Source organism: Acipenser ruthenus, chromosome 6, assembly GCF_902713425.1.
Source record: "Acipenser ruthenus chromosome 6, fAciRut3.2 maternal haplotype, whole genome shotgun sequence".
NCBI classification, from domain to species: Eukaryota; Metazoa; Chordata; class Actinopteri; order Acipenseriformes; family Acipenseridae; genus Acipenser; species Acipenser ruthenus.
The window spans coordinates 13,123,826-13,148,880 of record NC_081194.1 but is presented as its reverse complement, the minus strand read 5'-3'; the positions used below and the strand labels follow the sequence as shown (position 1 = coordinate 13,148,880).

Here is a 25,055-nt window from a genome sequence, read left to right as displayed (position 1 = left end):
GCTTTAAAAAAAAAAAAAGGAAATGGAGAGCTGGTTAAAAAGAAAAGTGTGCCGGAGCTGTTAAATGAAAACAGTGCAGAATGTACAACACAAACGATAGCAGTGAAGGGAAAGGCGAAAAAGATCAATTTCAGCCAAACTGAAGATTTACCCATAGCTGTAGTTTAACGGTGAAATGAACTGTTCAGTCTGCAGTTTCTATGCAACTGTAAAGTTTACTAGCCGTTGTTACAAAACGTGTACATTATTGAGACATTCTAGTGGCAGTACAAACGCAGCTTTGAAAAGGAAATGCGAAGTAGAAACTTCACGTCAGGCAATGGCAAAAGCAAAGGAGAGTGCTCTGTCTCACAGTGATGAACAGCTGTTAGGTCTCCTGAAAGCAGCTTATTTTAAAGCAACACCAGAGTGAATGATGGAGAAAAATATATATATAGTTTTTTATATGCAGAAGTGCCTTTTTTTTTTTTTTTTTGCTATCCCCCCATTTTGCTGCAGCATAGGGGGGAAATCCCCCCTCACACAAAAATGAAATTCAAGCCCCGATATGCACAAGCAGGTGAATTAGCCAGTTCCAGGGTCCAGAAAGTACATTACTTCCGCTGGGGTCATGAGCACCAAACCCTACTGCATATGAGAAATAATGTAAACACTAAAACACTTATAGCTGAATAATCAGTAGTGGAGGTGAACAAAACATTTAAGCCATGTTGTGTTTTATGTTTTTACCTGTAAAGCCTTCCCTTTAGATTATTCTTTACAGTAAAGTAAAATGACAATCACATTTGTTTGTAGAATGTGTGGCATGCAGGTTGCTTTTACACAAGCTGTACAATAATTAAACAAAAGATCAAAAGCTGCAGCTGTGAACCGTTTTTTTTTTTTTTTTTGCTTTACAGAGATTAAAAGTCAACCTGCTGTGTTTTCTTTTTGTTTTTAAGCACCTAAAAAATGCAATTACATTTTAATTCAAGGAAAAAAGAAAGAAAGGGCTGGCAGCTTAGTAAACTTTAAGCTCCAGTGTCCAGTGTTTAAATATGGCTCTGTGCACAAGGTATGCAATTGGTTGTATGATTAGTCTAGTTTGCAGTGATACTGTGGTCCACGTTACCTGGTCAATAGCACAGTATAAGGAAGCCTGCAATCTTTGTGTAAGCTTGAAAACCTAGATTGCACTTTCAACAATCCCTATTTGTTCACACGTTTTAGAAAATGTTAAATAAAATGTCTCCAAAACGGCATCCTACTGGCAACAACTGGTACTTTTCATGTGTTCCTGTAATTGTCAACCTAAATGATGGAATCTTTCACCAGTTCAGTGCACAGATGTACTGTATGCCTGCTGCAAGAGAATCATTAATATAATCCTTGCTCGTCTGTGGGTTACCATGGTGATATAGTAAAAGCCTGAAAATCATGTACTATAACAGTAGAGCTAAGATTCTAATAATGAAAATTATTAGGGAGGCCTGTAGGGAACTGATTGACCTACAGTCGGCATGACCACAACATCCTCTTTGCGGTTTAGTGGAAAAAAATTGCAGTACCAGGCTGCAAAACCAAAGAATCTTATAAGCAAAACATGTTGCACTCAAAAACCACAGAGTGAATAAGGTGTATGTCATTATATTTCATTAGCTGTTTTTATCAAGACACTGTTCACATTTTCACTGAGGTAAGTATTGCAACATATTGTAGAGACAGTGGGCATGGTTTTCCTTTTTGTTTTGTTTTTTAAGTATATACTCTTTTAAACAAGTAAGATTTGGTCCTGTGAATACTTCTGGGACTGTTTATAAAAGGGGTAGTGTTTGTTGTGTGGCAGCACATTCTCTGGCCTTAATGTTTACACCTAAAACTTTATTTTTACACAAACATTGAGTATAGTACAGTACTATAGATGCAGATGACTATCACAGACTTGGTTTCATTAACAAACTGTAAACAAATAAGTAGTCTGTCCTAAGGAATTTATGAATTACAATTCTAGGAACAAAGTCTGTATTTTAACATCATGCTTTGTTTCTGTCCTTGGACTGTTTACAAAACATGTCAGTATGCGTCTTTGATTTTGCTACAGCACAGGTCCTGCTATTGAATTGGTCTTTTTTTAGGATATGGGAGTGTTCTGTGCTTATTTGAGTCTTTGCTAAAATTGTATTTCATTGGAAAATATTTTCCAATAACTATTATTACTTTTATGCATTGTTTTGATTTTCATGATAGCCACTACTTTGCAGACGTGGGCCGTTGTTTTATGTCTTCCAGTCAGAGAATCATGATGGTTTAACTTGTGTCAACACCCCCCCATTTCCCCTCCATTACCCACAACTGCACAATGGACCCCAACCTGCCTTATCTTTTGTGCCTGCCATTTACGGGTGGTCGTATTTGCTCCCTGTCCTCAAGCCACTACAGTAAAGCGACAGCATTTCTGTCCCAAGGTCAGTTGATGACGGCATTACAGAGAGCTCTGTAATTCATTCATCCCACAGTAGAGGCTGTTTGTTTTTAAACCACATTTCTGTGAGTTTGATCTGATCACTGCGCCTATTCAGTTAATCCCTGAAAATACTCCTTTGTAGCTTTATAGGAGATTACTCAGTTTTCTCCTACTTACTGTAAAGCAGGCTAGAGAAATGTGAGGCAGCAGTAGTCTGAAATTACTACTGGAAGGTTCAGTCACTTGTTTTAAGGGACTGATAAAGATTTAAAGGACATGAGGAAGTTCTCTAATAAACTTCAAATGCAAAGGACTCCGATGGCAGGTGTTGAACTTTGTGTAAGGGAAAAAAAAAAAAAATGCGGGCTGTGAAATCTTTTTTTAAATTTTTTTTATTTTATTGTTAAAACGTGATGTATATAAACAAACTTTGACCTTTTAAGTAAGGTTGCAGGTTGGACTGTAGACTGCAGAAAGAACCAGTGACACATTTGATACAGTATTTGGAAGATGAGATTGAGATGAAAATGTGTGGTTATAAAGAAGGCAGAGAGTGCTTTGATAATGAATTACGCATTGAGGTTTAGTTTTAATTGAATTATTATTATTATTATTTTTAATAATCCCACTCCCTTCTTTATTATCGTCAGTACCCTTTTCACAGGAGTTGGACATTTATATTACTGGAATATTTATAAAAAAAAAATTTCTCTTTGAAAAATATTCCCTTTCCAGTTAGAACTCTGCTAAAACTTTCTGTGCACCATCGTCCTTTACTGAATGTATGGATCCTATCATTTATTAAGGACAGTTTTAAGGAATGAAATATATATATATATATATATATATATATATATGGACAGTGACAAATGTTTAATGAACTACAAACTTTATCTAATTAATCAAAATACACTTAAAAAACAGTACTTAAAACCAATTAAGTTTTGTGAATAGTGCCCTATAGGATCACATTTAAATGTTTACCTGCTGAATTACAATATGTTGTACAGTACATACAAGTATAGAGGAGCATTGAATGTGTTTGCCTATGTTAGGTTTGCTGGTACCTCCTATTTTATTTAATTGTCCATTAAACAAAATAATTAGACTGTAATCCCACTATTCCAGTTTAAACTTGCATAAGCTATTTTTGTATTCATGGTATTTATAATAACGATGCAATCTGTGCAGCGTGTTTGGCACTGGTACAAGTTTCAACTGCCTTGATTTTTTTTTTTTTTTCTGTCCACTGCCTCATTTATAATTGAAATGTCTCAACGGTCATGAAAATGTTGTGAACTACATTACTGTACTTCATGTTTTTATATATATATACAGTGCCTTGCATAAGTATTCACCCCCCTTGGACTTTTCCACATTTTGTAGTGTTAAAACCTGGAATTAAAATGGATTTAATTGGGATTTTTACCATTTGATTTACACAACATACTTAACACTTTGAAGGTGCAAAATATTTTTTATTGTGACACAGAAGTTAAATAAACAAAAAAGACATTTGTTGGTTGCATAAGTATTCACCCCCCGAGTCAATACTTGGTAGAAGCACCTTTGGCAGCAATTACAGCTGTGAGTCTTTTTGGGTAAGTCTCTACCAGCTTTGTACATCTGGATCCTGCAATTTTTGCCCATTCTTCTTGGCAAAATTGCTCAAGCTCTGTCAAGTTGGATGGGGACCATTGGTGAACAGCACTTTTCAAGTCTTGCCACTGATTCTCAATCGGATTGAGGTCTGGGCTTTGACTGGGCCATTCTAAGACATTCAGGTTCTTGTTTTTAAACCACTCCAGTGTAGCTTTGGCTGTGTGTTTAGGGTCATTGTCCTGCTGGAAGGTGAACCTCCGCCCCAGTCCCAGGTCTCTTGCAGACTGAAACAGGTTTTCCTCTAGAATTTCCCTGTATTTGGCTCCATCCATCTTGCCCTCAATCCTGACCAGTTTCCCAGTCCCTGCCGATGAAAAGCATCCCCATAACATGATGCTGCCACCACCATGCTTCACCGTGGGGATGGTGTTCTCAGGGTGATGAGCAGTGTTGGCTTTGCGCCACACATAGCGTTTTGCGCTAAGGCCAAAAAGTTCAATTTTGGTCTCATCAGACCAGAGAACCTTTTTCCACATGTTTGCTGTGTCTCCCACATGCCTTTTGGCAAAATCCAAACGGGATTTGATATGGGTTTTTTTTCAGCAATGGCTGTCTTCTCACCACTCTTCATAAAGCCCAGCTTTGTGACGTGTCCGGGTTATAGTTGTCCCATGGGCAGTTTCTCCCATCTCAGCTGTGGATCTCTCCAGCTCCTTCAGGGTTACCATTGGCCTCTTGGTTGCTTCTCTGACTAATGCCCTCCTTACCTGGTCACTTAGTTTTGGTGGACGGCCTTCTCTAGGCAGAGTCGCGGTTGTGCCATATTCTTTCCATTTTTTAATAATGGATTTAACTGTGCTCCGGGGGATGTTCAAAGTTTGGGTTATTTTTTTATAACCCAACCCTGATTGGTGCTTCTCCAGAACTTTATCCCGGACTTGTTTTGATAGCTCCTTGGTCTTCATGATGCTGTTTGTTTAGATATGCTCTCTAACAAACTCTGGGGCCTTCCAGAAACAGGTGTATTTAATCTGAGATCATGTTTCACTTTAATTGCACACAGGTGGACTCCATTCAACTAATTATGTGACTTCTGAAGGCAAAGGGGGTGAATACTTATGCAATCAAGATTTTTCAGTTTTTTATTTGTAAATAATTTTGAAAAATATGTAGATTTTTTTCCCCACTTTGAGATTATGGACTATTTTGTGTAGATCAGTGACAAAAAATCCAAATTAAATCTATTTTAATTCCAGGTTGTAACACTACAAAATGTGGAAAAGTCCAAGGGGGTTGAATACTTATGCAAGGCACTGTGTATATATGTGTGTGTGTGTAGGTGTGTGTGTGTGTATATATATATATATATATATATATATATATATATATATATATATATATATATATATATATATATATATATATATATATATATATATATAAATATAATTTATTCAAGCTTGTTCCCATTGACTTCAGTTGCCTGTGGAGTGGCATATTTATTGAACATGACTTCAATTAGGAAACATGCTGGAGCAACATGGATGAGGGATGCAGCAGACAGGCTTTTGTTGAAGAATCTTGGGGAGGCCTTCATCCAGCAGTGGATTGAAAAAGGCTGAAGATGATGATTTTATATACATACATACATACATACATACATACATACATACAGTACTGTGCAAAAGTTTTAGGCAGGTGTGAAAAAATGCTGTAAAGTAAGAATGCTTTCAAAAAGAGACATGTTAATAGTTTATATTTATCAATTAACAAAATGCAAAGTGAGTGAACAGAAGAAAAATCTACATCAAATCAATATTTGGTGTGACCACCCTTTGCATTCAAAACAGCATCAGTTCTTCTAGGTACACTTGCACACAGTTTTTGAAGGAACTCGGCAGGTAGGTTGGCCCAAACATCTTGGAGAACTAACCACAGTTCTTCTGTGGATTTAGGCAGCCTCAGTTGCTACTCTCTCTTCATGTAATCCCAGACAGACTCGATGATGTTGAGATCAGGGCTCTGTGGGGGCCATACCATCACTTCCAGGATTCCTTGTTCTTCTTTACGCTGAAGATAGTTCTTAATGACTTTTGCTGTATGTTTGGGGTCGTTGTCATGCTGCAGAATAAATTTGGGGCCAATCAGATGCCTCCCTGATGGTATTGCGTGATGGATAAGTATCTGTCTGTACTTCTCAGCATTGAGGAGACCATTAATTCTGACCAAATCCCCAACTCCATTTGCAGAAATGCAGCCCCAAACTTGCAAGGAACCTCCACCATGCTTCACTGTTGCCTGCAGACACTCATTCGTGTACTGCTCTCCAGCCCTTTGGCGAACAAACTGCCTTCTGCTACAGCCAAATATTTCAAATTTTGACTCATCAGTCCAGAGCACCTGCTGCCATTTTTCTGCACCCCATTTCCTGTGTTTTCGTGCATAGTTAAGTCGCTTGGCCTTGTTTCCACGTCGGAGGTATGGCTTTTTGGCCGCAAGTCTTCCATGAAGGCCACTTCTGACCAGACTTCTCTGGACAGTAGATGGGTGTACCAGGGTTCCACTGTTTTCTGCCAATTCTGAGCTGATGGCACTGCTGGACATCTTCCGATTGCAAAGGGAAGTAAGCATGATGTGTTTCATCTGCTGCAGTAAGTTTCCTTGGCCGACCACTGCGTCTACGGTCCTCAACGTTGCCCGTTTCTTTGTGCTTCTTCAAAAGAGCTTGGATAGCACATCTGGAAACCCCTGTCTGCCTTGAAATTTCTGCCTGGGAGAGACCTTGCTGATGCAGTATAACTACCTTGTGTCTTGTTGCTGTGCTCAGTCTTGCCATGGTGTATGACTTGACAGTAAACTGTCTTCAGCAACCTCACCTTGTTAGCTGAGTCTGGCTGTTCCTCACCCAGTTTTTTTCCTACACAGCTGTTTCTGTTTCAGTTAATGATTGTGTTTCAACCTACATATTGAATTGATGATCATTAGCACCTGTTTGGTATAATTGTTTAATCATACACCTGACTATATGCCTACAAAATCCCTGACTTTGTGCAAGTGTACCTAGAAGAATTGATGCTGTTTTGAAGGCAAAGGGTGGTCACACCAAATATGGATTTGATTTAGATTTTTCTTCTGTTCACTCACTTTGCATTTTGTTAATTGATAAATATAAACTATTAGCATGTCTATTTTTGAAAGCATTCTTACTTTACAGCATTTTTTCAGCATTTTTAAAACTTTTGCACCGTACTGTACATACATACACACACATAGTAGCAGCCTCTATGCAATTGGTTATACAGTTTTTTAGAGACCATCTACTTTAGCCCCATTTCTAACTCGAACTGAAATGTATAGAACAAGGTGTTGAAATTTGTATTGTAGAAAAACTTTATTGTGGGTGATGTCTAATAAGTATACTATCAACAAAATATGTGAAGGTGTTAAATTAAATTAATCAAGCAGTTTCTGACCGATCAACCCCATCTTGAGAGTGTGTGCAGCATGACAAACGTGCTGCAAAATACAGAAATCTGCAACGCTGGACAGTACACACTTCGTGGATTTTTGTGTCAGCTGGTGTACTTGCAATGATGTGCAACATTAAATAACCTGTCTTGTGTGGATTCTAGTTTTAGACTGTCTGATCAGTTTGCATGTACTTTACATGTGTGATGCAACTTATCACTTTCCCATTCATGACTTTTTTTTTTTTTTTTACATTTTTTTTTTTCAGCCTTCATAATTTAATCTCCCTGGAATTAAGGGAGAACCTGCTGACGCATTTACCAGTGTGAGTATTTTAAATATGTTTTTTAATCCCCCAACCTTAATTTGTATTTTCAAAATAAATAATAAAGTAGAAGTCATGATTTTTGTGTTTTTTTTTTTAAACTAAGAACTGGTAGCCAAGAGATAGGGAATATATGAAATTACTATATACCACATATTTAAGTATCTCTCAAAAAGGACACTTCACATTTTTGTAACATCAGTATTTTGCGTACTATGCATATTTTTATGTATGTCCATGCTACCTATAGTTGTGAAATGATTTTGTACAAATACAAGTTTATATGTCTATATAAATATATCTCTTTTTTTTCTACAACAATACTTGTGAACTGAATGGTCAGTTTAAATTTACCATCCTCTATTAAAATAAAGCAATAATTGTTCATTTTAATTTTTTTTATTTTAGGTCACTGGCCCAACTTCACAAACTAGAAGAACTTGATCTAGGAAACAATGAGCTTTACCACTTGGTGCGTATTTTTTAAAATTTATGTTGCATTAATAAGCCTGACAAACTAAGTGTTATTTGTTAATCCCAGTTTTAAGTTAAAATCTCTGAAGAAATTTGATTTAGACAGGATCTACTTTTTTTTTTTTTTTTTTTTTTTAAAGAAGCTGAGACTCTAGTCCAGTGTGATTAGGTCAGTTCAGAATGGAGCTCTGGTAATGTAGCCCATAGAGTAGATGCATTTGTAGATGCATATACTTTCGGGACCATTTAAAACGGTCAGCAATATAAAGTTATCGCTTCATTTTTACTCAGTTTCACCATAATTTAGTTTTTCTAAAAGAAAATATATTTATGGTATTTTCAGTTTTTTAAATGACATTGTTCAAAACACAGTAAGTGTAATTGGTAACACACTGTACTGTTTCATCATATTGATAGCTCTGATTTGTGTATTAACTGTGGCAGGGCATGTAAGCTACTAATGTACTTTCAAAATGTATTTCCCCTCTATAGCCAGAAACAATTGGATCACTTTTAAACCTGAAGGATCTCTGGCTGGATGGAAACCAATTAGCAGATTTGCCTATGGTAAGATATTTTTTTTATAGATAATTTTAATTGGCTCCCGAGTGGCGCATCCAGTAAAGGCACTCCGCCCAATTGCAGGATGTGTCCTATAGCTTGGAGATTACTGGTTCGAATCCAAGCTATGCCTCTGTCGACCGTGGACGGAAGTTCCCAGGGGGCAGCGCACAATTGGCCAAGTGCTGCCCAGGCGGGATAGGGGTTAGGCTGGCTGTGGAATCCTTGGCTCACCACACACCAGCGACCCCTGTGGTTGGACGGGTGCCTGCAGGCCTGCCTGTACACAATTGAGAACTGCGTGGTCCTCTGACGCTGTGAGTTCTAGATATGGCTGCACGGCGGGCTTGCTGAGTGGAAAAAAGCCGACGGCTGACGACACTCATTTCGGAGGACGCGAGTGCTCGTCTTCATCTCTCCCGAGTTAGTTGGGGGGTTGCAGCGGTGAACCAGGTTGAATAATAATTTGACATTCAAAAAATTGGGAGAAAAGTTGGTAAATTAATAAATACTTTTCAAAAAATAAATAATTAAAATAATTTAACACACACAAAATAGCCTGTTTTATACTCCCAATAATTTTAAAAGTCACTGGAGTGGTAGAGTGTACCAGGCATAAACTATTCTGCTGTATAAGTGGGTCATTCATAAACAAATATTGAGTTTATGGTAATAAGTGTGGAAACACCAACAAATATGCACACAAACCATAATGTCAGTAGGGTTTCATTCAAACCCACACGGTCTGAATTTGATCTGGTCATATAAGTGTGTGTAAAGGCTGGCTTAATTCCAGCAAAAGTTAATGTGATACTTAGTCTGTGTGTGTCAATGTGGATATCTGTAGTGTTAATAGTTGCAGATCCTAAACCAGTTAAGCCCAAGTAGGTATGAAATAAAATACCCCTACTGTCTGGGTTGGAATAAAGGCTGTGTAAGCATTTTAAATCCTCACAACAGTAGGACATTTTATTCCAGTAGGTTTACAGTATTGAGTTAGATCACAGTAGGGCTAACAATAACCTCTGTACTCTGAAAGAAAACTGTTACACTCTTCTGGGCTGAGCACAGATCATGCACATATAATATAGTGCTTGTCAGCTTGGCTGTTCTTTGAACTTAAGATCAACAAACATCAGAAGTGTCTTTTAGGCCGTATCAAAAGGACAGCATAAAAACAATATGATGACTGAAAACCCTGCTTAGTAAAAAAAATTAAATAATACATTCTGAAAGTACTTGAATGTTCCATTTTGTAAACGTATTTATGGCCTAAAGCAGATGCCACAGTTAAGGGAAATTATTTACATTGCATGCCTGAACATGAATCTCTTACCTTTTTAATTAAAACAGGAGATTGGAAGTATGAAGAACCTGCTGTGTTTGGATGTGTCTGAGAATAAACTGGAAAGGTTACCCGAACAGATCAGTGGGCTCTGCTCCCTGACTGACCTTTTTGTATCCCAGAATCTATTAGAGGTTTTACCAGATGGTATTGGTATGTATTCCTTTCTTTCAACCCTGAAACACTGAAAATGTTGTATTTGAATTCACATTGTTACATATGTATCTGAATAGGTAGTGCAGCCATGGAGGTATTTGTATCTATAATAATCAATCATAAGATCTTAAATAATACTAACAGTAACATTATATTAGTGTTTGAACATCTACCGAAACCCACAGTGAACATAAAGGCCTTTATTCTGAAGCTAATATTCAAAATATAGCTGACAAAATAGAGTGAAATGATTTCACTTTCTGTAACCAATAGGTAACCCTTGCTGATAGGTATTTCAGATATACGCTGCCAGTTCACTTTATTTCATTTTCCATTGACGTGGAGTGGTATACCGCAGGTCCCTTAATTACTTTGGAAGCAGAATGAATGTAGTTTACTTAATCAAGTTAAGTTCACCCAATAATGCTGCTCTTGTATCCTGATGGTGGTGGCTACTTTCAAGATGATATGGCTTTAAAAAAATAATAGACTTTATAATAGCCAATTCCTGGATCTCAATCTAATTGAGGATGTTTGGGATGAAATATTAATGACTGAATGGGTTAACATCACTTGAGACAATTTGAAGTCTGTCAAGGCTGTCATCTGGGCAAACAGTGGTTTAACCTGACATTAGGTAAAGGTACTAATAATTTGGACAGGCAGTGTATATCTATGGTGTGTTTTTTTTTTTTTTTTTTAACAAATCATCTATTTTGCCTAATGCCTTCATTGTAGTTTAATGTCTGCCTGTGAAGGACACGTGGGGTTAAGCGGTGTGCTAATTAAGTAGCACGCTCCGTGAAACCCACAGCAGTCTTCCTAAACTGTGTTCACATAATTTCATGCCACTTCTTAAAAGCGCAAGTAAACAAAATGTTTATGTAGAAGTTGAAGTCCCTGGGAACTGCTTACAGTTTCTTATTTTCCCTTTTTATACAAAAGCTAAATGCCTGTTCTAGTTCCAAGACTCATTGCACAAAACATAGTATCCATTGAACTGAATTGACCTTTCATTGTGATGAAAACAGAATGTTTTGAAAGAGGGCTTTGCAAGGCACATTGCAGGTGCTTTGGCAGCGATGTCAGTGCATGGTAATAATCCATGATTCTAGGTAATGCTGTATCATAAAAAGTATATGTATATGAATGGATTTTTGGAATTAAAGCATATTCCCATAAAATATCTCTTAACAATCCCATTGGATTGGAAATGTCCATGAAAAAAAAGAAGCTTTCTTTATGTGCGATTTACCTGTGTGCTTATATCTTGTGTAGGAAAAGTAAAACAGCTCTCAATCCTGAAGGCTGATCAGAACCGGCTAACACACTTGCCTGAAAGTATTGGAGAGTGTGTGAACCTCACTGAGCTTGTACTCACTGAAAACCAGCTGCTTGTAAGTAATGGCACTGCTGCAGTTTACTAATTTGCCTAATTTGAAGCTTTTAAAGGAGCCCTAACCAAGGCTTTAGAAACATTTTCTTACTTCTCACGTCTGTTTTATGTACATTTTGGTTGATTTGATAGTTTTTCCTTGTTATTATTATTTTGTACAATGAACCATGTAAAGCCCATTTATCCTGTACTTTGCAGATTAAGTAAGACCATCTTTTTTATTTATTTATTTATTTTTCCCCCCAGAGTTTGCCGAGAAGTATCGGGAAACTTTGGAAAATGTCAAATTTCAATTGTGACCGAAATAGATTAATGACTTTACCAAAAGAGGTATGTAAAAAAAATCAGCTATGTGGTATAAACCACTTAACAGTGATCTGTATTTACTGTATTCTAGTGATTTGTACAGTGCAAACTTATAAACTATGCATCATTTTTGTGTTCGGCAGCAACTGTTTTCTTTTGCTTTGCAGCTGCTCAAAAAGCAATTGAACAACTTCAGACTATGTAAAAGTCTTGTTTCCTCGGCTGATTTACATATACTGTAGTAATAACTGTGTGGATTACAAACCCAATGAGCATTTTTTGTTGTTAAACGTAGTAGTGCTGTTTATCCCAAGTCTGAGTTCATCTTTAAACACACTCAGCAGTTGGCCCAAATGCGTCAGCACTTTGTGTGTGGCAGAGTTTTTAGGTACTTTTTTTCTGTTTACCACACTTCAGGATTAGTTCATGTTGAACCTGATTTAAAATAAATAGGTAAAATAAATATTTCCATTTATGTAATTTAGGTAGTGGCAAATGAAGGTATTGTGTGCTGTAAATTTGATATATCCTTTTTGCTTCTTTTCTTGTATTAAATAAGGAAAAGTGAATCCTCCTTTTTACTTTTAAATATTTGCTGCTTGGAACATTATGAAAATTTATAGCATTGTGAGTAAGTCTGTTTTGTGTTTGCCGTTACATAACCCTTACATGCATGCAGGCTTGTTCTGGATCTGCTATTATGCTCAGCTGGGAACTGCCGAAAACCGGGTTCTGTGTGTCTTAAGACACTATTCAGTTGCATTGTGCACTGCTGTCATTCCAAATAACCATAGTCCAGAACCACATTGATTGTAAATGGCTTCCTGTCATCTTTTGCATTATTGCACTTTGTGTTAGACTGCATCTTACATGTTGCTTCTATCAGTGCTTGCAGCATGTCCAAAACTGCTGTTCAATGGAGACTTGGGAGCAAAACCAAGCTAGGGCATAATGCTTGTTTTATTGAATTCAGTGGAAACTTCAGTTCAGGACTTCTGACTCCTTTCAATGAGGAACTTGGCAACAAGAAGCCATGGTGGAACACAGAATAATTCCTTTTTTTTTTACTCATTAATAGTGCTTTGCATTGAGTAAAAATGATAATAAAGAAAGAGATACAGTACTCTGACATGCTGCCATACAGCTGACTTTCAGTTATATAATGTGGTCTTAATGCAAGCCTTACTGTACATTATTGAGGTAATAAATGTGGAAAAATAAACCTTTCTGAAATTGTAATGTTATATTAAGCTTTTCAGCACTAACAAGTCAAACTTCTATTTTGGGTGGTGCTCTCTTTCTAAAACCTCTAACGGTCTGTAGTGTTGAAACAGTTAAATAACACAACGAAGTTATTGTGCTGTATTTATGCACTGAAGAACCTTTTGCAGGTATTTCCTTAATCGCACCCAAGACAGGACAACAGGCAAGCTTATCTGTCTCTTTAATTTGATAGTACCTTTTCTCGGCTACTTCCCTGAGGAAACCTGACATTGTGTCTGATTAAAATATTACTAACACCACCATCAGGTCCGCAGTTTTAACTGTGGCTTACCGATTAATATGGACAGATCCAAATTTAGACATAATTTTAGTTGATTGTTTGCATTTAGAATTGTTGCCAATTCTCCAAGGTGACTTGTTAATTACGTAAACATAAGTATTGTTAGTTAATGTTTAACTTATAAAAATTTTTTTTTTTTTTTTTCAGGGAGATTTATTTTTGCAGTAATTCCATCCAAAATATACCGTTTACTGCTTTTTCTTAACCTGTAAATATATAACTATATACACCATCTTTTGATACATTTCATTCGTGTTTTGACTTCAAATCCAAGCTTTATTGTACATGAAGAATTTCTAAGGTTAAGCATAAAGCTGAATTCTAAGCATGTCTTATGGAAGCCTATTAAAATAGGAAAGATTTTCTGAAAATTTGAAAAGAAAAACAGAAAGAAAAACAAATCCTACATGCAGATGTGATTTGAATTTAAATAACACGTATAACTATAAAAATACCATATGATGGGTATGCACAGAATCCACAATTGTCTTCTAATCAACTGTGTTTTCCCAATTAATCAATAATCTGACAGTGCTTTATGCTATTTGCATTTAGATTGGTGGCTGCTCTAGTCTTAATGTCTTCTGTGTACGAGAAAACCGCTTAACTCGAATTCCTGCTGAGATTTCCCAGGCCACTGAATTGCATGTACTTGATGTTGCTGGGAACAGGTGAGTAAAGCCTGTACTTGCAGCCACCTGAACTAAGCGGTCCTCTGCTGTTGCTAGCCTGTAAATCCCTGTTTTCACTGTAAGACAAAATAATAATGCAGTAAGTCAAATTAAAATAAGAATGTATACCAGTAAGGTGTGTGTATTTATCTATTGTTGTATAAATAGCCTGTGAAGTTAAAACACTGACTGTAGTACAGGGATGTTTTCTATTGTGCTTGTTACAGAACTCCCTGCAGTGTTTACAAGAATCATATTACTTTACCTTTGCTGTATCCCGTATTGTCAATATCGCAGCAATTACATTTTTCCAAATTTCTCTCTTTTTTTTCCCCACACATAATGGGTAAATAAACTAGGGAATTACTTTGCTGTCCTGGCAAAAGCTGATTTCTGACCCATGATGCCTCGACAATGTGTTTGTTTAAAAATATACCAATGCGATATATGTACAACACAGTATGTGGGTTTATTGTAAACTTTGCAGGATGTTCTGTTACACTTAAATATTCTTTCAGTGTAAGTTTAGTATGATGTAAAAAAAAAAAAAAAAAAAAAAAACTTTTTAAATTATAATTACAATCATTAAGAATTGCTGAATTCTGTTTGTGATGGTTATCTCCAGTTTAGCAAAACTATTTGTAATTCAATGTTATTCTGTCTGTCTCTCCCTTCCTGTAAGAAGTGCTTTCGTGCAGAGAGAAATGCCAGTCAGGAAATTCCAAAAATGTTGGCTGCTCTCACAGCCGAAAGCAAGATTAGGATGCAAAGATAAAAGCACACTAGGCAGCAGTGCATGCTCATATCTTAAATAGTTAGCTCCGTCTGCATAGTCCATTGGAAATCAGCACGCAGCATAACTGCAAAAGTTTTAATATTTACAAACCTATAGTATAGTACACCAGTAAGTCAAGTTGAGGGATTAGTTTGTTGGTTGGTCATAGTATAGAAATATATGTACACAAAATTGTCCAGCTTTCGGTATGAACTTTTTTTCCTTCTTTTTAAGTTTTGTCTGTTGCATACCAGATATTATCCATGCACTCAGTGTGTTTTGACTTTCCATTTAATAACAGGTTGACGTATTTGCCAATGTCCCTTACAACTCTGAAACTGAAGGCTCTTTGGCTGTCTGAAAACCAATCCCAGCCGCTGCTTACGTTCCAGACGGACGTGGATACTGAAACAGGGGAAAAGGTTCTGACCTGTGTGTTGCTTCCTCAGGTGCCTTCTGAACCAGACAGCCAAGGTACTTCATTAACCTATTTCATGGTGATGCAGTGTATATATGTATTTATAATCCAGGGCTGGCAGTGGAACATGAAACAAGCAATGTGATTGGTTGAGCAAGGTTCCAGTTTCTGTATATTGGATGGATACAGACAGTTGGAGTCTTGTCACATATTCTAAATCACTGCGCTGCCTCACAGAAAAGTATCAGACAGTAGCCATGTTGCTTTTGCAGAGTGACCAATTACCTGCCAAAAATCCCAAAATAATAAGTAGACATGTCAGTTTGAATGAACAACATTTCAATGAACTGGAAGATAGCAACAAAAAAAAAATCGCTGTCTTTATACCAAGTCACCCCGACTTTGTCAATTAAAATAATGTATTTTTAGCGGTTTGTAAACACTACAGAAACACAAACAGACCCTTCTGCACATTATCCACCCCTCTCAGACACATACCTTGAAAAATTACCGAAACCCGAGATGTTGTTGTATTTATTATTATTATTATTATTATTATTATTATTATTATTATTATTATTATTATTATTTATTTCTTAGCAGACGCCCTTATCCAGGGCGACTTACAATCGCAAGCAAATACAAATACATTCAAGTGTTACAATACAAGTAATACAATAAGAGCAAGAAATACAATAACTTTTGTTCAAGTGTGACAAACCACAATTCAATAATACAGCAGATAATAGTGATAGTTACATCAGGATATGATTAAATAGTGATAGTTACATCAGGATGTGATTAAATACAAAATACTACAGGTTAAACACTTGGCAGATTACAATATTCTGAAGTACAGGATTAAATGCAGTAAAATAGGGGGCAGATAAGAGCAAAATAAAGCACATTTAAATGAAGGGTGATAGTGTCCCAGGATACAACAGAGGAGTTCTACAGGTGCTGTTTGAAGAGGTGAGTCTTAAGGAGGCGCCGGAATGTGGTCAGGGACTGGGCAGTCCTGACATCTGTAGGAAGGTCGTTCCACCACTGCGGAGCAAGGGTGGAGAAGGAGCGGGCTCGGGAGGCAGGGGAGCGTAGCGGAGGTAGAGCCAGTCTTCTAGTGTAGGCGGAGCGGAGAGGTCGAGTGGGAGTGTAGGGAGAGATGAGGGTCTGGAGGTAGCTGGGTGCAGTCTCGTCAAGGCATCTGTAGGCTAGTACAAGAGTCTTGAACTGGATGCGAGCGGTGATCGGGAGCCAGTGGAGCGAGCGGAGTAGTGGAGTAGCGTGGGCGAAGCGAGGCAGAGAGAACACCAGGCGGGCAGCAGAGTTCTGGATGAGCTGGAGCGGACGGGTGGCGGACGCAGGGAGGCCAGCCAGGAGGGAGTTGCAGTAGTCTAGGCGGGAGAGTACCAGGGCCTGGACCAGGAGCTGGGTAGCATAGTTGGTGAGGAAGGGTCGGATTCTTCGGATGTTGCTCAGGAAGAATCGGCAAGTGCGTGCCAGAGTGGAGATGTGCTGGGAATAAGAGAGGCAGGGGTCCAGGGTGACTCCAAGGTTCTTAGCGGAGGAAGAGGGAGAGAGTGTGGTAGATTCCAGAGGAACAGAGATAGAGAGATCAGAGGAGGGGGAGGAGGAGGGAAAGAAAAGGAGGTCAGATTTATTTTTATTCCTCCCGTCTGTTCTGCTCAAACAGTGTGTCTGCACTGTCAATGACAGGGAATAAAAATAACTCCGCCCCCTGGTGTATCTTTTCGATGGCAATGTCCACAATATCAAATACAGATTTACTTTCTTTTGCATGTTCCAGCTCAGCTAAACTTAGTGTGTAGTTCAAAGTTATAAATGGGACTTATTTATTAGAGTAAAGATATTTAATAAAAAAAATATATATATTTCTCTAAATATGATATATATATATTTTTCCTTTTCTTCAAATCCAGTGTTTGACCTGGATTATAAATGCCATAAGGCCCTTCAGGGCATCCATATACGTTGAATATACAGACTTCTCGGGGTTTGGAGTTATTCGATGAATACGGACGCTCTGTCGAGCCTTATTGCATACATATCCCCTCCAGTCACTGTGTGCAATTGTACCATGTTATCGAGTTTATAATGCATATCTGTTTTTTGCAGGGTAACTTTGCGAACTCCATAGAGTCCGTGCAAACTGTTTAAAAATTCGAAAAATTAAATTTAGGGATGGCAGGCCTTTTTTTAGATATATATTCACACTTGCTTCCACATTAAAATATTACAAAACTAAATAGAAACAATGTATACAGTATATACATTCCACATAGATTCGTATATACCTGGAGAAAAAACACTCCTATGGTGGCAGATAAAAAAAACCTAGTTTTTATATGTGGCTGGATGGAAGATGCAAATGCATGATGACATCATATGAGGATACCATTGGTTCCCATATGAAGCAATGAAAAATATGTATTATGTTTTCAGCTATTTTCAATATTTCGTGCATTAATTGGTTAATAGTTAAGTGATTTCTGGTTGTTCCATTTGTATGTAGGCGTTGCATACTGTTCTATTGCTATAGTCTAGTTTAGATAAAATGCATTGCTAAGGGTCTTGAGCTATTTTAAGAGTTTTACCTGCATGATAAATCTAGCAGTTCTGAGGAGATGCTGAGCTGCTTTTCAGGCCTGTTATTTAATGTCTGACTTTTTATAAAATAACATTCATACAAAGTGGTTTTGTTGTATTTGCTGAAACAACACAAGAAAACCCAGTGTCGTCTAGAGTTTGGGCTAAATCTGCATACCAAAATCTTTTTTCAGCTCTTGAATTGCCATACACAGTGGCTGGCATGATACGTGAATAAACACAGATTGAATGTGACAGTTGATGTGAACACAATTGGGTGCCACTTACACAGAACTCTAATCGTGATGGGTAAATCTGTAGGGGAGCAAACAAAATAATATAAACGCATTTCCCAGCTCCCCTCCCTCAAACCAAGACTCATTCAGAGTTTGCAAACCTAATCCTGCTAGCTACTAATAAACCTAATGGCATGTTATATGAGGGGTGGGCTTAGTGTGGAAACCCATACTGTACAGCAGGCATTAACAGCATTTCTGTGCATGACTTCCATTGTGTCTGTACTAAGAGTGTGCTGATGTCAAGTACTTTAATCCCAACAGGGCAGTATTTTCTGTGCCCTTTTAAGGTAGGGGTTCAGCCTGTTTTTGCTTTGAGTCCTGAGCAGCATAGCTGCAGGTTGCTCTCGTGATACTACTGTTGATGTTGCAACCAGCCAGCAGATTGAAGTACTGAAGAGGCTTAGCATTATCTGGGGGTCGGCCTTCCAATCCAGACTGTAGTGCGAGGTAATCAACTACAGCGTGACAAAATGTTCTTCATCCTTACCCTTCAAAATGTCTTTTTACTGCAGGCTCATAAATGTATTTATTTTTGGCCAATTTATCGGCATGGATATACTGTACACATTTCAGGGGTCAAGCGGCAGGGATTGTTAGGTGGTGCTGGAAACCGTGATCTTCTTTCCAGGGTCCAACCTCCAGGCCACATTCCATTTTGGGGGATAATGACACATTTTATATGTATTTATGTGCTTTGCCTCGCATGAAAGATCATAATCACCTGCAGTTCTTCTGGATAAATACAGAGGAGGGTTTTATTACAGAGGAACCTTCGGAATGTGGTTGTAGCTTACAAAATAATGTAATACATCTTATCTGTCGAGTCATTTGTTTTATTTAACTCAAATGTGCAGTTTTAAGCATGTCAGCATGTTATAGTAAACGCATACTTTTATTTTAAAGCTTGATATCTGGTGTTGCATTAAGTTTAAAAAAAAAAAAAAAAAAATCTGTTCAAGCCATGCTTTAAGAAGTTTCAATTTCTTGGTCATTTCATCTGAAGTGTGAAATTGTTCCTGCCCCTTCAACAGCTTCTTTCCTGTCATTAACCAACCAGCTGCTTCCCCTTACTGACTGACATGCTTTTAGCCAATAACATGCTTTGACCCCTGCTGATGTAAAATGACCTAAGATGTGCAAGCGTAATATAGATTTCCTGAGAATAAGGCATGGAACCTAATGCAGTACCAGGCATCATGTATTTAAAATTAAAATACACACTGCAACATGTGACTCTTAAAACTGCACACAACTGTCATTTTCCACAGCATGCCTGTCTTGTAGCTGGGGAGCTGGGTGTAACCTAACAGAAATGGGGACATGAATCTGGATTTTGGGTGGGGGGCGTATGGGGGAAAATACTGTGAACACCAACTGTACTTGTTTCCAAAGTTAGTTCAACTGTTCCTTTTTAGTGCTTTTCATTTTGTAAATCAGCTTCTTAAACATACATAAACTGATTGTTTTCACACAATCGTTTTCAGTGTTTGAAATTTTTTGAAAAACATGCTAGTAGTTTATTCACTCACTTGCATGTAAAAACTGCTTTTTTGTTGCACTCAGATAACTTGGCTCGCTATGGCGCATTTGAAAGCTTGGTTCACGAGACGTCGGATGAGGCGTGGAACGATCGGGCAGTGAACAGGATCAGTGCCATTCGCTTCCAGGAGGATGAGAAGGATGACGAGGATGATGAAGAGGTTTGTGAACAGAGAATCCTCTTTGAGTTCCTGCTGGGGAAATTAGAAAATCCTGCCTGGAGAAACACATTGATACAGGCAGGGTTAGAAATGTTCAGTCACCGACTTTGAAAGTCATATTGTGTAAAAATAAATAATGGTCCCGTTAATTCTATTTAAAGAAATAGGCCTCCATTTTTGCCCTATTGGAGTTATTAATGATGTTTGGGGGAATTTCCTTGACATTAGTGACCAGCTGGTGCTTTTAATCCCCTTGGTTATGATGACCTGGGTCGAATAAACAATTATATTTGTTTTTATTTTAAATATTTTGTTAGGCTAATAATATACAGCAATAATATACAGTAGAATGGACAAAAAAGTCTGTAGTAATGAACATGCTATTCAAAGATACAAATTAAATACAATTAAATTTAAATGAACCTGGTTCCAAAAGTGAATGAATATTTGTGACTCCATAAAACAAGTGGCTGCTTATACAAGGTGCCACTTATTTGCTTGCTTTGAACAAAGAAAATCCATTCTGAGGTTTACTAGCAGGTGACGGGTAATTCATTATTTTTTTTACCGTTTTACTGTAGCCAAATCAAATGGCCAGTATGGAGAATGAATGCAACACAGGGTTAAAATAGAAAGCATGCCACATGTTGTTACCGTCCCTTTACTGTCTGAACTTTAGCAGATGAAAGCGTCTGTGCGTCATCCGATGACTGACATGTCACCTTCGTTTCCCCAGGGAACCCTTTTGAGGAGAGCCACGCCGCACCCTGGGGAGCTGAAGACCATGAAGAAGACCATGGAGAATTTACGGAATGATATGAAGGCAGCTAAAGGGCTGGATTCCAACAAAAACGAGGTCAATAATGCTAGTGACAGAGTGACCACTTCTGTGTAAAGCTTTACCTCCGAAACATTTACCTCCTGTGTCTCCCCTGACTGTTATCACCTTCACCTGGGATCCTGCCCTGACCTTTCTTCTCCAGTACCTAATTTCATCTCCTAATAATAAGATGGTATCTGGCGCTGCTAGCTGGGAGAATGTGCCTTGTTTTCAACCAGTCTTTGCAGCATTACTCTGCACAAATATTTTGGAGCATTTTAAACAGTGCTTTTTATCTATTTGTAAAAGAAGAAAAAATAGGTAGATGTTACTGTATACGATTTGAATATCATAGCTACATATAGTTATGATGATTATTTTTATTTTATTTTTTACACGGTGAATATGATTATTTGGGATATATTATGCCCAGGTATTTTTGGACCTACTGATAAATTGTATAGTTTGATGTGAAAAATGATTTTTTTTATACATTTTTGGCAGCTCAGATGGTGTAAATCTTTATTTTGTATAGAAAGTTTAATAGATGACGATTTTTAAATCTTTATCTTGAAACGTGGTACGTGTTTATTGTAATTTTGTAGAAAAAAGCCTAGGTTTCCTTTGACTAATAATTGTCTTGACTTTTTTTTTGCATAATGGTCTTTCACATGCCACTGCTTGGTGAGGTCAGGAAGTTTTAGTCTCTAGCATAACATCTGCATTTTTAAACCCAGCATGGACACTGACAATTAAAACTGCATTATGGACTAACCATTTTTAACTTTTTATTCTGACCATTTAAACAAAAAAAAAAACTGATTATTGAATAATAAAAAATGCAGTTGCCATAGAAATGTAATAAATGCCTGCACTTCATTGATCTCTTTAAAAATCATGCATTTTCAAAACTGATATGCCAAAATAATGTTTGTATGGTACACTACGTTTTATTTTATTTTACTGCTTTTAAATGTATGCAAAAGAGAAAGCCATAGAAACTGTGGTTCAAATGTTGATTTTATAATGTACAATGATCACAAAACTGCACACAATTCCTATTATCTCAAATAGGGAAAGGCTTTGTGCCTTTTTTTTTGCTGATTATATAACCACTGATACAATACAATAAAATCAAATGAAAACCATAATGCTCCATTTGTTTTTCCCTGAAGTCATCCAGTGGCTGTTTTCTCATGTTCAGTATTTTCACAGGATTTTTTTTCTCTTGTATAACTTTGTACAGATTATGGCACACGTTTGTCAAGATGGTGGGCAGGGAAGAGGCTGTTTTATTAATAATATAAACTCTGGCAGATCTGAATACCGTCTTTTTAATTCCATTTAAAATCACTTCTTGATGACCACGTTATTAACCTTTGTTTATTCAAATAGAGAGAGAGGAAAAAGATTACAAAATAATGGAGTGCTAATCGAGTTTTTAAAATCCATTTTCTTGCCTCTTGCTGAAGAATATTATCACTGCATCCTTTTTTTCTTCTGCAGTTTCTTTATACTTGTTTAATATGCAGATATTTAAAAGACAATGTTAGGGAAGTTAAGGTTACTGCTACTTCTGTGTTGTAGCTTCGTTTCAGATCAGGTCATGTTACGCAAGCACAGACACAGTGATGAGATACCAGGAAGAAGCAATACATTTTATTATAAAATACAAGGCGTACAACATATATAGAATTTTAAAACTTCTGAAAAAAAAAAAAAGAACCCAGAGATGTCCAAGTGCATTCAATTATTTAATCACGTGAATCCAAAACAGGGGGAAAAAACGACGAGTTAACCTGTTTTGGTAATGAACCGATTCCAAAGGAGAGAGAAATTGTGTTTTTAAATGACATTTTCTCGATGCATTTTTATAGATATGTTGTGGGCACTTTATTGAAACACGTTCTCATCCATTATACTAACCTTTGTGGTGTGAAGTGTCTTGTTGGTGCATTCCCATACACTTTCACTGCGGTGAACAGCTTCTCAAAGAGTGAAGCGTCACCTGAATATTCTTCTGCGTTTCACATAAGTAAAGAAATAAGACCCAGTTCGATTACAGAAGCTAAATACCACTTAGTTATTTAAGCTGGGGCACTGTTTTGAAGTAAGTGCAAAGGAAAACATTTGAGAAGAATAAACAATTGTAAAGGTATAAGACTAACATTAAATTCAGTTACTGTTCTGTGTAACCAGTTTATACCATAACATTATTTTTATTATTCCTAACTGAAAAATGTTGCAGTGACTTCCAAATAGGGCCCCTGGTCTGTTTAGGCAGTTCCTGGACCTATTTGCAAACGAACCCCACATTCCTCACTCTGTCTGCTTGGTTAACATCAAACCATTATTTAGTTTTTTTTGTATCTTTTTATATTTTATTTCAAGTTTTGTCTTCTGATTCTGCTCTATTGGTATACCTTATAATACAGTACAGTACTTGGGCAATGTAAAAACTTCTCTTCAGTATTGTGCCCATGTTAAAATATTTAATATACCAAATATAATCTTGCCCAATATTAAGTACTTTAAGAATATGGTAGTGCTGTTACTGTAATCGTGTTAATTGGCATAATGAATATAATTTGACAGGTTTTTTGTTTTTTTTTGGCAGGGGTTGCAACATTTGTAAGGCAAAACTGTAAACAATTTCTATCAAACTTTCAGCCAAACCACAACTACATTCAATATACTTTATTTATAAATGTTATTAGTTTTTTTTTCTAAATACACAATAAAAGTAACAGGAAAGGGTGTAACCTCACATGGAATCAAACTGGAATTAAATGTTTTTCAAACTGTTTCTTTAAACTTTGGCATATCATTTTTACAGTTTCCATCTGCCAAAAACTGTTTAAAAGGCTGCCCAGCATGCAAACAGGTTTACTTAGGTGGCATATAACTACCACTTAACTAAAAATATATAAATATTGATACAAGTAAACTTATTTGCGTGTTTCAAAGAACTGTACCTTTTCATCTCTCATGCTGCATGTGCTGTGAGTGGTTTGTTCTGCCCCCTGCTGGTCTGTATTTGTTGAAGCACCCTGCATGCCACATGTGTGATTTCTTTTGTAGCAAATGGATCTGGTGTTTTTCAAATATCTGTTCAAAGCAATAGTAATAATTTGTAATTCTTGATTAGTCATCTCTGTGCTCAATTGTGAATCCTACTCCTATTATTGGAAGTGACCGGCACCACCCCAATAACGTATATTTCCCCAAACCCACAAAGCTTATAATATATGGCTTCCCTTTGAAACTTTTGCCAAAATGTATTAAATAATTCTAACCGCTTATCCTGTTGTGATGGAACTTGGTTAGCGTATTTGAACTGGGTATACTATATGTAGTAACCTGCACATCGATCTATTTGTTCTTTGGAATGTCCCACACGTACAATGGACACAGGTCACATTGATATTCTTCATATCATTATTATTAATGACATAATCACACTGAAAAAGTAACATAACACTGCAATTGCATGTCAGTAGCAGAGAATCTGTACAATATTGGATTATGCTTTGAGATTTGCATGGCATTCAGTCAACAGGTTTTCATTTGCGGGAAGGTAAGTGACACAAACCCACTGATTTGTCAGGTGTTTTATAGCATCAGACTAAAATAAAAACTTTCGGTATTATTATTATTATTATTATTAAAATAAATAAAAAGACAGTATTAAATCTTCTTCCTCTGAGTTTAGTAGTGCTCAAATAATCCTATTATATGCAGGAAAATCATGTATATCCTAGAATGAACAAGTCCACACACCTATTTGTGATTATATGGTAATCCTTTGAGAAACTTGCATTTTTTTTACTGTTCTATAATAATAATAATAAATAAACAAAAAATGAACACCTTTGCAGCAATTGAAGAAGCCACCAATGACGCAGTGCAACCCCCAACAGGTGTGATTTGCATAGTATACGATACACAGCACAGGTCTTTGTGTCTTCTATCTTCAGATGTTTTAAATAAACCAATTAGCCCTCCAGTATGGCCCTAAAGCAGATGATTTAGTTTTTAACCATTATCTATAAAAACTGCCATGGATAATTCTCCTAGCTCATTCTGTTCTATTTTATGTTGTTGTGAGCAAAGAATAGTACAGTT

At 37.0% G+C, this 25,055-nt stretch overlaps 1 protein-coding gene across 1 annotated transcript in view; it reads left to right on the top strand.

Moving 5' to 3' along the window:
• Positions 1 to 22,081, top strand: part of LOC117411423 (leucine-rich repeat-containing protein 1-like) — a 39,207-nt gene extending 17,126 nt beyond the window's left edge. The window contains exons 5-14 of the mRNA XM_034018949.3: positions 7,782 to 7,838; positions 8,247 to 8,310; positions 8,805 to 8,879; positions 10,227 to 10,371; positions 11,653 to 11,771; positions 12,017 to 12,100; positions 14,196 to 14,311; positions 15,388 to 15,560; positions 19,974 to 20,110; positions 20,847 to 22,081. Of these exons, the coding sequence (XP_033874840.1) occupies positions 7,782 to 7,838; positions 8,247 to 8,310; positions 8,805 to 8,879; positions 10,227 to 10,371; positions 11,653 to 11,771; positions 12,017 to 12,100; positions 14,196 to 14,311; positions 15,388 to 15,560; positions 19,974 to 20,110; positions 20,847 to 21,005 (1,129 nt within the window). The 3' untranslated portion in view covers positions 21,006 to 22,081. The remainder of the gene's footprint in view (positions 1 to 7,781; positions 7,839 to 8,246; positions 8,311 to 8,804; positions 8,880 to 10,226; positions 10,372 to 11,652; positions 11,772 to 12,016; positions 12,101 to 14,195; positions 14,312 to 15,387; positions 15,561 to 19,973; positions 20,111 to 20,846) is intronic.
• Positions 22,082 to 25,055: the final 2,974 nt, after the last annotated feature.